The sequence below is a fragment of the Octopus bimaculoides genome, chromosome 18 (genome assembly GCF_046866305.1).
Source record: "Octopus bimaculoides isolate indiv1 chromosome 18, ASM4686630v1, whole genome shotgun sequence".
Lineage (NCBI taxonomy): Eukaryota > Metazoa > Mollusca > Cephalopoda > Octopoda > Octopodidae > Octopus > Octopus bimaculoides.
The window spans coordinates 19,462,634-19,477,854 of record NC_142945.1 but is presented as its reverse complement, the minus strand read 5'-3'; the positions used below and the strand labels follow the sequence as shown (position 1 = coordinate 19,477,854).

At 39.1% G+C, this 15,221-nt stretch overlaps 1 protein-coding gene across 1 annotated transcript in view; it reads left to right on the top strand.

Annotated features, from left to right (window-relative positions):
- Nucleotides 1–15,221, top strand: part of LOC106876679 (protein KTI12 homolog) — a 54,489-nt gene that overhangs the window by 17,759 nt on the left and 21,509 nt on the right. The window contains exon 3 of the mRNA XM_089365903.1: nt 2,142–2,194. Coding sequence (XP_089222029.1) covers nt 2,142–2,194 — 53 coding nt within the window. The remainder of the gene's footprint in view (nt 1–2,141; nt 2,195–15,221) is intronic.

Genomic DNA, 15,221 nt, shown 5'->3' with positions numbered 1-15,221 from the left:
AGGAACTTTTCAGCTGCCCCTTGTATACATAAAGCATTTGTAAAGAAATAAGGAATAAAAGAGAATAATAATACTGCAATATGGTATGTTCTTACCACATAAGATGCTAACTACTGTGTGAGGTGTGGTAGTGGTGGAATTAAGAGTATTACAAGAATGAAGGACACTACCTTCTATTTTAGAGCTCATCATCATCAATACCTACTTGAGGGACTCAGAACTGATCCAAAATTGTTTAATGTTTGTGGCACATCATTTCTTTTTGTACAGCTCAGAGTAAGAACTAAACTCATTGCCAGCTCCTTGTAATTTTTATGTTACATTCATGATTAGGGTTGTTAGCAAAAAATTGCAGACCTTCCCTCATAAGTGTGAACCCTTTTGCAATATGTTTTGCAGTCAATTTAAGTGGAGTTGGTGGAATTACCATATGTTTCATAGCAGAAAGTCTGCATCGGATTCAGAAGGGTTATTTCGATGATTGCAAATGATGTTGGGATTAAAGTCATAGAGGAGGATGTGGTGGTATTGCTCGTGTCATAAAAAAAAAAAAAATATCTAATGATGAGCAAATACTGTGGGAACAAGAGCAAGCTGAGAATAGATGAAAATATGAAAATTCTACCAACTCTGTTTAATTTGACTGCAAACAATATTACTAAAGGGTTGGCACTTATAGAAGACAATAATGACTAATGACTAACTTAGAGATACGGATAATGACTAATTCCTCATCTTCCCAGTAACTCTCATACCACCCCCTTACATGATAGTCAATGTCTTTTGTGGTTAGAGCTTGCTCTATTACAATACTGCGAATCATATTTATTCCCCGATGCATTTCTCTTCAAATGCCTTGTGTATACATACTGTATTGTGCGTGTCTAAAAATTGTTATTGTCAAGCATAAAAGCAACCGAATTGCTTTTGTTTTTTTTCTTTCTGCAAAAAGTCTTTACAACATGAAAATCTGGGAGAAAATTTCTTGATATTGGATTTCGCATTATGGCAACATTTTCAGGGATGCACTACTTCCATAAGACGTGGGATTCTTGTACTTTATTCCACAACTTCACATGAACTGCTGAGAAACTCATGAATTTCTTTTGCTTATGTGGGACATAAACAATACCACTCCTACCAGTGTCAAAGCAAAAACTGATTAAGGCATTGGGATGGAGATAGAGAGAGAGAGACACACACACACACTCTCTCTCTCTCTCTCTCTCTCTCTCTCTCTCTCCCCCCTCTCTCTCTCACACACACACAGCAAATTTGAAGGTTTCATGAAGCTGTGGCGGCTGATACCAGTGCTGGACCACCATTTGCATTTTTTGGCAAATATTCATTTTTGGATTGTGTTTTGGCATTTCGTCTCTATCCAGCCACTGTGCACAACATTTGCTATTGTTGAAAAGAATCCATTTTTCACCGCACACAACAATGCGATGAATGGGTTGCTTTTATGCTGTGACAGCAAAGAACAGCAAGTTTCAAGATGACATGTCATTTGGCGCTCATTCAGTTTGTGTGGTACCCACTTATCCAGCTTCTTTACCTTGCCGATTTGTTTTAGATGGTCCAATACAGTTGGAATGGAAACATCAACCCTTGCTGCTAACTCATACCTAGTTTGAGATATATATGAGATAATGATGAGTTTCCAGCTCATCATTATCCACCTTAGTCTCAGGTCTACCACGGGGCTGATTTTCAAGGGTGTAAAGTCACCAGACTGGAACTTCTCGAACCATCAATATAGAGTGCACTCATTCACCACATCTTCATCAAACACCTCATTGATGTTTTGAGCTGTCTGGCATGTATTGGTTCCATGACAGAACTCATATTCATAGACAACATGAATTTTTGATTTATCCATGGGTTCACAAAAATTGATTTACAAGAGAAAACTCACAATATAATCAGACACCATGAATTACATTTCAAAAAGTGATGATGTAACTTTTCAATGTTGTAAAACAAAGAATTGTCAGGAAAAAACATTAGAGTTAACAACTGTCAAAGTTGGTGCATAAGAAAATCAGACATTTCATTCTTAATGACCTGATAACATTTTTCTGTAACCCTTTCTTATTGTCCTGAACTAAAATTGCTCTTATTTTTATATTTTTATTTAGATCTATTTCTAAGGAATCTGTTACCATACTTGATGCTATGAACTACACTAAAGGTGAGTAATGTATTTCTTATTAACCCCTGTTGATTAGCAAAATAGTTCACTTAACAAAGTACAAATCTTAATTTTTGTGGTTCCTGGTACCATGTAAAAAATTTACTAGCAAGAACAAAAATGCTGATTGCTTCAGTCAAACAAGTTTCTGAAACTGGAAAAAAGAAAAAAAAACACACTATAAGTTCTATTGGGCAACTTGCTATTGTGTATACATATATCCCAGTTATCAATATCTTTAGTTTCAGTCACTGAGGCCATGCTGGAGTACCTCATTGAAGGGTTTATAGTTGAGCAAATTGACCCCAGTACTTGTTTCTAAGCCTAGTACTTATTCTGTTGGTCTCTTTTGCTGAATCACTATCTTACAAGGATGTAAACAAACCAGCATCAGTTGTGAAATGGGATGGGAGACTCAAACAGAGATGAAAAGAGAGAGAGACACACACACACACACACCCATACCCACACACATGCATGATGGTCTTTCACACAGTTTCTTTCTATCAAATTCACTCATAAGGCATTGGTTGGCCGAGAAGACACTTGTCCATAGTGCTGTGCAGTGAGCCCAAACACAGAACATTTACTTTTTAATAGTATTTCACATCTGTTTTTCCATGCTAGCATAGGATGGATGAGAGATTTGAGGCAGCATTTTACAACTGGATGCCCTTCCTGTTGCCTACCCATACCTGTTTTCAGGTAAGCAATTATATCATGCAAAATGTGACATTTTGTGCATGTATCATCTATTATAGCCTTGCATTGAGCATTCTTATCTGTGAAATTTGGGCTGATGGCAACTGTATGGAGGCCTTTGGTAATATGCATGTGTTTCTATGTGCTTATATATGAATCTTAGCATTGACATCATTGAGCTAGCTGCAATAATGTTTATGGCTGATAAAAAGTTTGGCAACTCATTTGGCAGTTTGCTTGATATCATGGAATAAAATACCTTACTTGAAAAGCAAGAGTTAGTATCAGGAAGGGCATCTGGCCATTGAATACTGTCACAATGAGTCTTGCCCAGTCAATCAGTATGGGAAAAGTAGATGTAAAAGTAATGATGATGATGGTAGTGATGGTGGTGGCAGTGGTTGTGATGATTGTGATGATGATGATGATGACAACGATGATTTTAGTTAAAGAAAATAGCAGCTTCTGTGGAAAAAATACTCTTCAGCATTCAGATTGCACTGTCAAATATAATACATATTTATCTAGATTGTTTTGAATTGATCATGTACTATCTCGCAGTTTCAAGATTTTGATAGTGTGATTGTTTATTTTGAGACTGACATTGTGTGAGAGGCCAGATCTGGCTAGTTTAAACATAAAACAAGTAGAATATTTGGGCCAGAATTGGCTGGTTTAAATGCTAAAGGGTTAACTTAAAAGTTGACTTTTATGGCTTGGAGAACAATTGAGTTGACTGGGTTAGTGGTATGTTAGTTGGACAGAATGCTTTATATCATTATACTTCTGTATTTCATCTTTCTAAGATCAGATATTGCTGGAGTTAATTTCCTCTTTATCGCTCTAGACTTAATAAAATGTGAACCAACAATAATATACTTTATTTGAGTAAATTGACTATAACTTTTCCACTAAAGACTAACCATGTGCCTGATCAAAAGAAATCAGTTTGTAGGTTGAACTAAATAGCTAAAAACTAAGCTGTTGGTAATTGTAATCTCTACAATTGCTGAACTAATTGGAAAATAAATTTTGTTGCTTGATATAAAAAAGAAAGTAAAAGTTTTTTTTACTGTACAGACAGTGCAGTGCAACAGATACAAGCATAAGAAATATCATAACATTTAAATTACTTGTTTAACCCCAGGTCAGGTTTAATCATGCTCACCTATCAGCCACACTGCATTTTAGACAGCATTATTCAATTAGCTCTTTTTCTTTTTAATAGTAGGGAGATCTGGCTGCTATTTTTATCAAGTAGAGAATGATTGAAAAGAGGCTCTCTCTTTGGCTCGTTTGAATTACCTTATCAGGAAATAAGGACTTCAGGTAGATTGCACCAATATTAGACGATCCATTCATCTTCTCTGTTCACTATTTCTATGAGGGTCATGGCAGTAGAATCTTCAGGCATGTCCTCCATAGGGTCCTATCAGAAGCAACTATCATTTCTGGCTAGATTCTCGAGTGTGATCAACTGAGACTATGGATATTATTCAACCATCTCCTTCTTGGTCTACCCTTAGGTCTCCTGCGAGTTAGCTCAGCTTGAAGAATCCATCTCGCGATTCTTTCCTGTGATATTCTAATCACATGTCTATAGTACTGGAACTGTGACCTTTCAGTGCAGAGAAGCAGTGGCTCGATCGGGAAATTCCAATCTGTGCACCTTGTCGATTAACATGGTTCCGGAATTTTAATCCAAACCTGTAAAAAAAGTTCCATTAGATCAATGTTTCCCAACATATTTTCCTCTAGACCCCATTATAACTTTCCAGAAAAATGTATGCCCCCGCTGGTGTTTGGGAAAAAACAACTTTTTTTATATTTTATCACAAGTATTTAATACAAAAGAATCTACCAGTAACTCTTTTATTAAGTACTGAGTACAAAAAAAGTACACTATTGACTAACAAAAAACTGAATCACTTTAATGAGAACCTTGCACTTGGCAACTACATGGCACTACACCCCACCTCAATTTTCCTAGACCCTGCTGGTGGGGCTTATGCCCCACGTTGGGAATCTCTGCATTAGATGATGTATTCATTACTGGCAACATAGTCATTCATGTGAATTAGCTGAGATTGGGAAAAAATCTGAGTCATATATTGATTTCCATAATGGGAGGAAGTGTTGAGGGTAACTATTTCAGTAAGATTTTTTACATCAGGTTTTTCCACTTGCGATCAAAGTGGGGTAGATATATATATATATATATATATAGGTGCAGGAGTGACTGTGTGGTAAGTAGCTTGCTTACCAACCACATGGTTCTGGGTTCAGTCCCACTGCGTGACACTTTGGGCAAGTGTCTTCTAGTATAGCCTTGGGCTGACCAAAGCCTTGTGAGTGGATTTGGTAGACGGAAACTGAAAGAAGCCCGTCGTGTATATGTATATGTGTGCTTGTGTGTCTGTATTTGACAACCGATGCTGGTGTGTTTACGTCCCTGTAACTTAGTGGTTCGGCAAAAGAAACCGATAGAATAAGTACTAGGCTTACAAAGAATAAGTGGTGGGGTCGATTTGCTCGACTAAAGGCGGTGCTCCAGCATGGCCACAGTCAAATGATTGAAACGAGTAAAAGAGTAAAAGAGCATATATATATATATATATATATATATATATATATATATATATATATATTTTGGTCAGAATTCTGGTTTAACTCTTTAGTGTTTAAACTGGCCATATCTGGTTTAAATATTCCAGCTGTTTTATGTTCAGACTGGCAAGATTCAGTCCCTTACACCTACCCTACAATGTCATTTTAAACGAAGCAAATACACCATTGAAATTTTCAAAGCTCAATATGAAGAAATAAGCATTATATTTGACAGAGTAATCTGAATGCTAAAGGGTTAAGCACCCCATATAACCCCTTGTAATTTTTCTATTTTTTTGGAATTTTCAGAAAATTTCGTGAATTTGTGTTCTACTCTCAGGAATTCATATGGTTATGAAAAAAAAAAAAATTTTTTGTACTTTCTAACATCCTCTTCCATAAATTCCACTCTTAATTTTTTTTCATAAATCAGTTTAAAATGCAGAGTCTGAACTTTTTGCTTAAATCCCAGCAATGGACCACCCTTAGGTGCATTATTGTTCCATTAAATGTGTTTATGGGGAGAAAAATTTTGAAAAACATTAATACATGTCAGAGTGACAAAGAAACGAGGAAAGTATCAGGTGGTCATGAGATGTGCTAAAAATGACAGCTAAATTACCCCTAAATCACACACACATACACAAAAATCTTTTTTTGCATAATCATAATCCTGTCCGTAGAACATAAATTCGCCCAAAAAATTCTGAAAATTTCAAAAAATAAAAAACGCTATGGCAGGATTATATGGCAGTGCTTAAACCAGAATTCCACCATATATTGATCAGAGAAAAATAGCCAACTAGTGTATCATATATCCCTGCTTCTAAGTTATATTCTGCATAGTAGGGAAATTGTGCTGGAGTTTATCCTAGTTATTTGAATAGGAACAGCTATCTATTGTTTATTTTGAAATTAACACTGTAAATTAAGGGTCTCTATGAAAATCAGTCAGATCTTCAAAATTCACCTTACTCTCTTAACCTATTTATTACTATATTTCTGTTGAAATATACTTCCATTGTTTCAATTAATTTGAAAATAATGAAGAATTTAGTGAAATGACTGTCATTATAAAGCTGATATTTGGAACAAATTAATGTGACATTTTGATTGTCTCAGGAGATTGGTATAAATAGAGTTAAATATGGATGATGGATATATTCTTTTTTCCTTTACATGTTTCAGTCATTGGATTATAATCGTACGGGGATATTGCCTTTATGAGTTTTAGTCAGTCATAGTATCTCAGTACTTATTTTCAAGTCTAAGACTTATTTAAACAGTCTCTAATTGTTGTACCTTTAAGTTTCACACATAAACACAGACACTCTATACATGTATATAATGGGTTTCTGTGTAGTTTCTGTCTTGCAATTTTACTCAAAATGTATTAGTTACACTGATGCTGTTGTAGAAAACACTTGCCTAGGATACCATGAGTGGGACTGAACCTGAGAACATGTAGTTGCAAAGCAAAAACAGACTTCTTAACGGCACATGCCTGCTGGATAAGTTGGTCCTAAATATATCAGAAAACAAAACAGCTATGCTTGCATTCTTTGGATAAGTTAACTCTGAATATTGCTAGAGAAGACATTGAGAGTGGTTATCCTTGAGTGCTAGTCAAATGGTGAATACAAAATGTAGCCTGTTTTGTGTGTTTGTGAGTATGTGTCTGTGTTGGCAAAAAATTGCTGATAAAAAATGTAAAAAAAACCTGTATTATATTTCACTGAATTTATGTCTTTTTTTGTGGACTTAGTTGCTCTGTAAATAGAGATTGGTAAAATAAAGTGCTGGTCATTGGACTGGAGTTTAAAATTGATGCAAACTCTTAAAGGCAGTGCTCCAGCATGGTTTCAGTTCAATTAATGGAACTAGTGAAAGAATAAAGAATGTTAATTAAAATTATGAAAAGAATTAAAACATGCCCTTGTCATAACACGCATTTCTCTTTTTAAGCCTGGTATTTATTCTATTGGTCTCTTTCACCAAACTGCTAAGTGACATTCGTTGTCAAATGATGGTGTGGAGACAACATGAAGACATACACATACGTGTGTATGTGTGTGTACGTATATATATCTATATATCTATATGTATAAATGCGTCACCCATGCCAACATGGAAAGCGGATGTTAACGATGATGATGATGATGTATATATGTATAAATATATATATGTGTGTGTGTGTATATATATATATATATATATATATATAATAGTTATAGTATATTCCATTAAGAACATGGTAGAGTACCATATAAAGCTCATTCACCTTCAGAATTACCCAGTGTTATCAGGTAGTAGTATTATACATACTTCCAAGTTTACATTTGGGCATTCGTCATGTGTGAATATAAAATTGATTAAAGAATAACTGTCCAACCTTCTTGTTGACTGCAAATTCTTCATATATATATATATATATATATATATATGACAGAGGAGATAATTTAGAATGGGTTTCTCATTTATATATAGCCAGAACCTGAAGACCTTAAGGAAAAACTACGAAGGAGAGAGAGAGGATGGAGGGGTAGACAGAGGCATGGCGGGAGAAAAGATCATCATCATCATCATCATATATATATATAAAGAGAGAGAGAGAGAGAGAGGGGGGACCAGTCAAGCAGCACATCACGCTGTAATTCATGCTTATTCATGCTTATTCATTTTCTAAGCTTCCTAAATTCATGCTACGTTATATTCTAATCACCCAGAATTCATTGCTCTTTTAAAAATTACGATTTATGCATTGTTGTCTCTCAAATATTTAAAATCTACAATTAAGAGCCCTATCTACTCGCTGGCGGTAACCCGCCCTCCCACCCCCTCCACCGGAAGTTCATTCCTCTGTCATCCCACCCCCTCCACCGGAAGTTCATTCCTCTGTCATCCCACCCCCTCCACCGGAAGTTCATTCCTCTGTCATCCCGCCCCCTCCACCGGAAGTTCATTCCTCTGCCATCCCACCCCCTCCACCGGAAGTTCATTTCTCTGTCATCCCACCCCCTCCACCGGAAGTTCATTCCTCTGTCATCCCGCCCCCTCCACCGGAAGTTCATTCCTCTGCCATCCCACCCCCTCCACAGGAAGTTCATTTCTCTGTCATCCCACCCCCTCCACCGGAAGTTCATTCCTCTGTCATCCCGCCCCCTCCACCGGAAGTTCATTCCTCTGTCATCCTGTCAACCTCGGCTGTCTCCCGGAACCCATCTAGTGGCCTTGGCCATCCTCTCCCCTACCTTTGGGTAGCGCATTAAGGTTGAGAAATGTTTGCAGGTTGTAGGTACTGTTTTGCTTATGAATTCTTCCAATTGCAAGTTTTCTTTTCAGGTACACGACACTGCTTTCCCCTTCCCAGGCTACAGGCCCACATCCCCAACACCCATACTGTTAGGATTGGCACTCTCAACGTCGGCACGCTGAAAGGTAGATCTGGTGAAATTGTTGAGATGCTTGAACGGAGATGCGTAGATATGTGCTGCATCCAGGAAGTAAGATGGAGAGGAGGTTCTGCAAGGTTCCTCACAGGCAAAGAACACAGGTACAAGATTTTCTGGGCAGGGAACACTGACGGGGTCGGGGGCGTAGGAATACTTCTAGCGGAGAAATGGGTGGATAAGGTAATCGAGGTCGTTAGAGTAAGTGACAGAGTACTTAAGATCAGACTAGTGCTTCATCATAGATTAGCTACTGTCATCTCAGCCTATGCACCTCAACCTGGGCTACCAGATGGTCTGAAAGACCAATTCTATGACACCCTCTTGCAAACTACCTCGTCGACGAGTGACAGGGACCTTCTCTTTGTGGCTGGAGACTTCAACGGTCATGTCGGACGTCGTGCTGGGGGCTTCCATGGCATACATGGAGGCTATGGCTTCGGTTCCCGCAACGAGGAGGGAACCAGACTGCTGGAGTTCTGTGATGCAACCAATCTTATGGTCTGCAATACCAACTTCAGGAAACCTGCCAGTCACCTAGTCACCTACCGCTCCGGCAGACACTCTAGCCAAATCGACTACATCCTCGCCAGAAATAGGGAAAGAGGGCGGCTTATAAATGCCAAAACCTACCCTGGCGAAGAATGTACCCCACAACATAGATTAGTAGTTAGCGACTTTGGGATCAAGGCAAAATGGGTGCCCAGAATTAGACAGGCTTGGAGAAGAAGGGTGTGGAAGCTTAAAGACCCTGCAAACGGACAGAGACTTAGAGACAAGTTACTTGAAGCATTTAACGAAATAGAAGGGGATATAGCATCATACAACGTGGAAGACAATTGGAGATTTCTGCGGGACAACCTGTTGAAAGCCACCGACCAGATTTGTGGGTGGTGTAAGGTCCCCTCCCAACCCAGAGTAACGTGGTGGTGGAACAAGGAGGTAGACAGGGCTATTAGACAAAAGAAACAGGCTTGGAAGGACTGGAAGAACGGTGATAGCAGGGAATTGTACCAATGTGCCAGAAGGGAGGCTAGGCGACAGGTTTATTTAGCCAGAGGGGAAGCAGATAAGGAAAGATTTGCCAATGTTCTGCGCCGTGAGGACCAAAGACTCGAGGTATTTCGTGTTGCAAGACAGTGTAGGAGAGAGAATAGTGATGTTGTAGGAGAGAAATGTGTTCGCATGGATGATGGTACGCTTGCATTAAATGAGGATGCAAAGAAAGAGGTCTGGAGATGCCACTACAATAGATTGCTTAATAAAGAGAATGAATGGGAGAAAGAGAGCCTGCCTTATGTCGACCCAATAGAGGGACCAGCTATCCGAGTTGATAGTACCAGGGTAGATAAAGCAATTAAGAGTATGAAGACCGGGAAAGCCCCCGGCCCATCAGGAATCACTGCAGAGATGCTCAAAATATCTGGCAGTGTTGGCTATAGCCTAGTCACCCGTATTACGAACCAGGTGATACACGAAGGAGTCATACCCTATGACTGGTGTAGCAGCATCATAGTCAACTGCTACAAAGGTAAAGGGGACGCTTTAGATACAAATAATTACAGAGGCATCAAGCTGTTAGATCAGGTTATGAAAGTTACAGAGAGGGTCATAGCCCAACTAATTAGGGAGCGAATCAATTTAGATGAGATGCAGTTTGGGTTCGTGCCAGGTAAAAGCACTACTGATGCCTTATTTCTAGTGAGACAGTTGCAAGAGAAATACCTAGCTAAGGATAAACCTCTGTACCTGGCTTTCGTTGACATGGAGAAAGCCTTTGACAGGGTCCCCCGATCCCTTATCTGGTGGTCAATGAGGAAACTTGGGATAGAAGAATGGTTAGTGAGAGCTGTGCGAGCCATGTACAGAGATGCTGCCAGTAAGGTGAGGGTTGGAAATGAGTACAGCAATGAATTCCGGGTAGAGGTAGGGGTCCACCAAGGTTCCGTCCTCAGCCCCCTATTATTTACCATAGTCCTCCAGGCAATCACAGAGGAGTTCAAGACAGGTTGCCCCTGGGAGCTCCTCTATGCTGATGACCTTGCCCTAATTGCGGAGTCACTATCAGAACTAGAGGAGAAGTTTCAGGTGTGGAAGCAAGGTCTAGAATTGAAGGGCCTTAGAGTCAACCTAGCTAAAACCAAAATCCTAATAAGTAGGAAGGTAGATAAAACACAAACCCCTTCAGGTAGATGGCCCTGCTCAGTATGTAGAAAAGGAGTAGGTAGTAACTCTATAAGATGTACCCGGTGCAAGCTATGGACACATAAGAGGTGCAGCAACATCAAAGGCAGGTTAACTAGCAAGTTAGTTTTTGTTTGTGGCAGATGTTCAGGTGCAATAAAGACTGCAAACAAACAGGAAACAACTTCTATCTCATTCCAGGGTGAAAAACTAGAGGTAGTCGATAGCTTCCGCTATCTGGGCGACCAAGTTAGTAGTGGGGGTGGGTGCGCTGAAAGTGTAGCTGCTAGAATAAGAATAGCCTGGGCAAAGTTTAGAGAGCTCTTACCCCTGCTGGCGACAAAGGGACTCTCACTCAGAGTAAAAGGCAGACTGTATGATGCATGCGTACGAACAACCATGCTACATGGCAGTGAAACATGGGCTGTAACTGCTGAGGACATACGTAAGCTCGCAAGGAATGAAGCCAGTATGCTCCGTTGGATGTGTAATGTCAATGTGAATACCTGTCAGAGTGTAAGTATCTTGAGAGAAAAGCTGAACATTAGAAGCATCAGTTGTGGCGTGCAAGAGAGACGATTGCGCTGGTATGGACATGTGGTGAGAATGGAGGAGGATAGCTGCGTGAAAAAGTGCCACACCCTAACAGTTGAGGGAACCCGTGGAAGAGGTAGGCCCAGGAAGACCTGGGCTGAGGTGGTGAGGCAAGACCTTCGTACATTGGGCCTCACCGAGGCGATGACTACGGACCGAGACCTTTGGAAATGGGCTGTGCGTGAGAAGACCCGGCAAGCCAAGTAAGATCGTTGCCAGTGCCCCTGGACTGGTTCTTGTGCGGTTGGCACATGAGATGCACCATTTTGAGCGTGGCCGTTGCCAGTACCGCCTGACTGGCTCCTGTAGGATTTTCGAGCGAGATCGTTGCCAGTGCCCCTGGACTGGCTTGTGCGGGTGGCACATAAAAGACACCATTTCGAGCGTGGCCGTTTTCGTGCGGGTGACACGTAAAAGCACCCACTACACTCTCTGAGTGGTTGGCGTTAGGAAGGGCATCCAGCTGTAGAAACTCTGCCAAATCAGACTGGAGCCTGGTGTTGCCATCCGGTTTCACCAGTCCTCAGTCAAATCGTCCAACCCATGCTAGCATGGAAAGCGGACGTTAAACGATGATGATGATGATGATGATGATGATATATATATATATATATATATATATATGTGTGTTTGTATAAATATTTATATATAATATACATTTATATATATATATATATATATATATATATATATATATATATATATATATATATCTGTAATATACATTTATATATATATAAATATATATAATATACATTTATTTATATGATTTGATTTGATTTGATCTAGTTTCAGCTCATGAGCTGTGGCCATGCTGGGGCACCACCATTCGGTGTTGCTACATAATTTTACTTCGCAAATGCTTTTTAGGAATTGACATTTGGTGCATGAGGGAGTTTGAGGCTGTTGCTCTCATCTGCACCTCCTGTCGCGAAGTTGGCTCGTCTGGGACACTTGACAGTTAGAGGTCCAGCTTTATTTTGAAGACCCCTACGTCCACCCCATGCAGGTCTCTCAGGTCCTTCGGAAGGATATTGAAGAGCTGTGGTTCTCTGAAGCCCAAGCTCTTGCAGTACCTTGTCCTATACCTTGATGGCAAATTTGAAGTCCTTGACACTATGTAGTGGTGCCCAGTTCTAGTATTTGTGTAACTCTCAATGCCAAAGTTTGGGACAAGTCCCTCCATGATATTCCAGATGTATATTATAGCATATCTTTCTCGCCTAAGCTCTAAAGAATAGAGTCTTAATCTCTTGAGTCTTTCCCAGTAGCTTATATGCTGCATAAAGGCTATCTTCTTTATGTAGCTTTGTTATATTGCCTCAAGTTCTGAGATTAATTTGACATTGGTTGGTGACCATAGCTGACAGCAATAGTCAAAGTGGTTTAGGACAAGTATCCTGCAGAGGACCATCATGGTTTCCTGATCTCTTGTTCTAAAAGTTCTCAGAATCCATCCGGTCAGCTGCCTGCATTTCATTGCCAATTTAGCAACATGTACATGGAAGGATGCATTATTACTCATGTAAATGCCCAGGTCTCACTCTGTCTGTACCTCTGGGATTGCAATCCCTCCAGGTCCAATTTGTATTGCATTTAGTTTTGCATGCTGATAGTACAAGGCTTAAAATTTTTCAGCATTAAACTGCATGTGATTCTTTGCAGCCCACTTGTATATTTCATCCAGTTCACATTGCAGGTGCATAGTGTCTTCAGGGTTCTGTATTACCTGTGAGACTTTTGTATCATCTGCATAACTTGTGGTCTTGGCTCTCTGTGTGGCTGAGGGCATGTCTGAGAGGGCCATTATGAACAGTAGTGGTCACAAAACAGTGCCTTGCGGAACACTGCTCACTGTTTGCATGTCATTGGTGGTGGCTCCATTGTATATGTATATCATATATATATGTATGTATATTATATATATATGTTTTTTGGAGCCTGGTGTAGCCATTTGGATCACCAGTCCTCAGTGAAATCGTCCAACCCATGCTAGTATGGAAAGCGGACGTTAAACGATGATGATGATGATATGTATATATATATATATATATATATATATATAAATGTATATTATGTAAATGTATATACATCTATATACTTAGATACTTTGATAGGTTCCGGCCAGTATTGGCCCAGGTCATGTCTAACTTAATAGCACTAACTGGCAAAGTCATTTGAATCAGGAATCGGACAACATGGCCCACTCGAGAAGAGAGATATTGTTTGCAGAAAATCGATAATAAAATTTAACAATAAGCTCTGGATACGCAAAGATACTCCAGAAGCTTTCAACGTCCCTATGGGAAGCTCAGATTCAGCTCAGATAGCTGACATAGTTTGTTCATATATACTCTATGAACTGGCAGACCAATTCCCAAACATTAATGGAGGTCTATACAGAGATGATTGTCTATTCTACCTCCAAAATGCCACTAACTAACATGTTCAAAAAGTTAAAAATAGATTAGTTAGATTCTTCCGGAGAATGGGTTTTGGTATCGTTTTTGAGGATGAAGTCTCCGTAGCTAACTTCCTTGATGTAACTCTGGACTTACATAGCAACACTTACTTCCCATACCATAAACCCTCTATGAACCTTAAGTACATCAGCCACTTTAGCAACCATCCTAGATCAGTCACCAGGTTAGACTGTCTAACCTTTCAGCTAACTCCAGCATTCTCAATGAAGAGGCTGACTTTTATAACTCTGCCTTACTCAAAGCAGGTTATAAAGACAAAGTCAGATATATTAATTCTGTTAGTGAATTCTCAACCTTTGAATATAAAGATATTAGTACTGGTAGCAAAAATAAATTCAATTCTCATTCTTCTTCCTCTTCTCACTTTTTCGAGAATGAGGTACATACAAATAATCTTTCACATAAAAGAGGAGGTTTTACCAATTTTAAACCCTCTAATAACAATAGTAAACTAAAATTTTTTAGATATAGTAATACCAACACTGCACCTAGATCGGATGACAACATCTGGTTTATCATTCCTTTTGGGAAACAAATTAAATCTAATTTGGTTTTGCAGTTCCATAACGTGATGAAAAAGAATTTTCCTAAGGGTTCTCACTATTACCTAATCATCAATACACACAAGGTTAGATTTGGTTTTTCTAATACAAAAAATATATTGCAAATAATTTCTTCCCATAATTTTAGACTTTTGGATTCGCATCTAGACAGTAATACTAATAACAATAATTCCATCAATACAACCCATTCCCATGGTAACAATATTTATATAGATAAAAATAAAGTTAATAAGAGCAACAATAGTAAATATAAGAATATTTATTATAACAACATAAATATCACTGCGTGGCACCTTGGGCAAATGTCTTTTACTAGAGCCTCGGGCCGACCAAAGCCTTGTGAGTGGATATGGTAGACGGAAACTGAAAGAAGCCCATCGTATATATGTATATATATATATATATATATGTTTGTGTGTCTGTGTTTGTCCCCCCACCATCACTT